The following is a 912-nucleotide window of genomic DNA, read 5'->3' on the forward strand; positions in this document are numbered from 1 at the left end:
GGTCCATGCCGGTGAGTTGTCTGGTGTCATCGTCACAAAAAGTCTTTGCCACTTTTGTCACACAGTACCGTCTGTAGGAGCTAAACCAATCAATCAATCCATCAATCAACCAATCAATCAATCCATCAATCAACCAATCAATCAATCCATCAATCAACCAATCAATCACCGGGTTGCTCCTGACACACCCACACACCACACACCGTCCTTACCTCGTGCTCAAAGCAGCCAAAGATGTATCTGCCCGGGCCATACGGCGTGCGGCCGATGAGAAAGTTGGCGAACAGTTGCTCGTAACTGGAGTAGGTGAGGGGGTAACGGCCGTTCTGAGGGAGAGAGGGAGGGAGGTGAGGGAGGGATGGGATGAGAGAGGGAGGGAGAGAGGGAGGGATGGGATGAGAGAGGGAGGGAGAGAGGGAGGGAGGAGGTGAGGGAGGGAGAGAGGGGGTGAGAGAGGAGGAGGTGAGAGTGGGATGAGGTGAGGTGAGAGAGAGGGGTGAGAGAGGGAGGAGGGTAGAGAGAAAAGGACAAGGTGAGGCGGAGGAGGTAAGAGAGGGAGGAGGGGAGAGGGAGAGGGAGAGGGAGGAGGGGATCAGTCACATCAGTCTCCAGGATCTGTATCTGTCCAGGGCAAGAAGGATTTTCATCAACAGATAAAAAATACACGCTAACACGCAAACACCCCACACCCCCCAACAAAACAACAATAAACTCACACATACACACACACACACATGCACACACACACATACACACACACACACACACACACACACACACACACACATACATCAGTCATCTGTACATAAGCTCTCTGCGACACCTCCCTGGCCTGATCACACACACACACACACACACACACACACACACACACACACACACACACACACACACACACACACACACACACAC

The 912-nt window shown here is 52.5% G+C and overlaps 1 protein-coding gene across 1 annotated transcript; it reads right to left on the reverse strand.

The window, feature by feature from the left end:
* Positions 1 to 212: 212 nt before the first annotated feature.
* On the reverse strand, positions 213 to 839 carry LOC106011552 (the record flags this gene model as incomplete). Its single annotated transcript, XM_013081635.1, is given in 2 exon segments — positions 213 to 326; positions 791 to 839. Coding segments are annotated over 2 exon segments (163 nt in total), but the record flags the coding sequence as incomplete, so codon positions are not given.
* Positions 840 to 912: the final 73 nt, after the last annotated feature.

The sequence above is a fragment of the Aplysia californica genome, unplaced genomic scaffold (assembly GCF_000002075.1).
Source record: "Aplysia californica isolate F4 #8 unplaced genomic scaffold, AplCal3.0 scaffold00139, whole genome shotgun sequence".
Classification (NCBI taxonomy): domain Eukaryota; kingdom Metazoa; phylum Mollusca; class Gastropoda; order Aplysiida; family Aplysiidae; genus Aplysia; species Aplysia californica.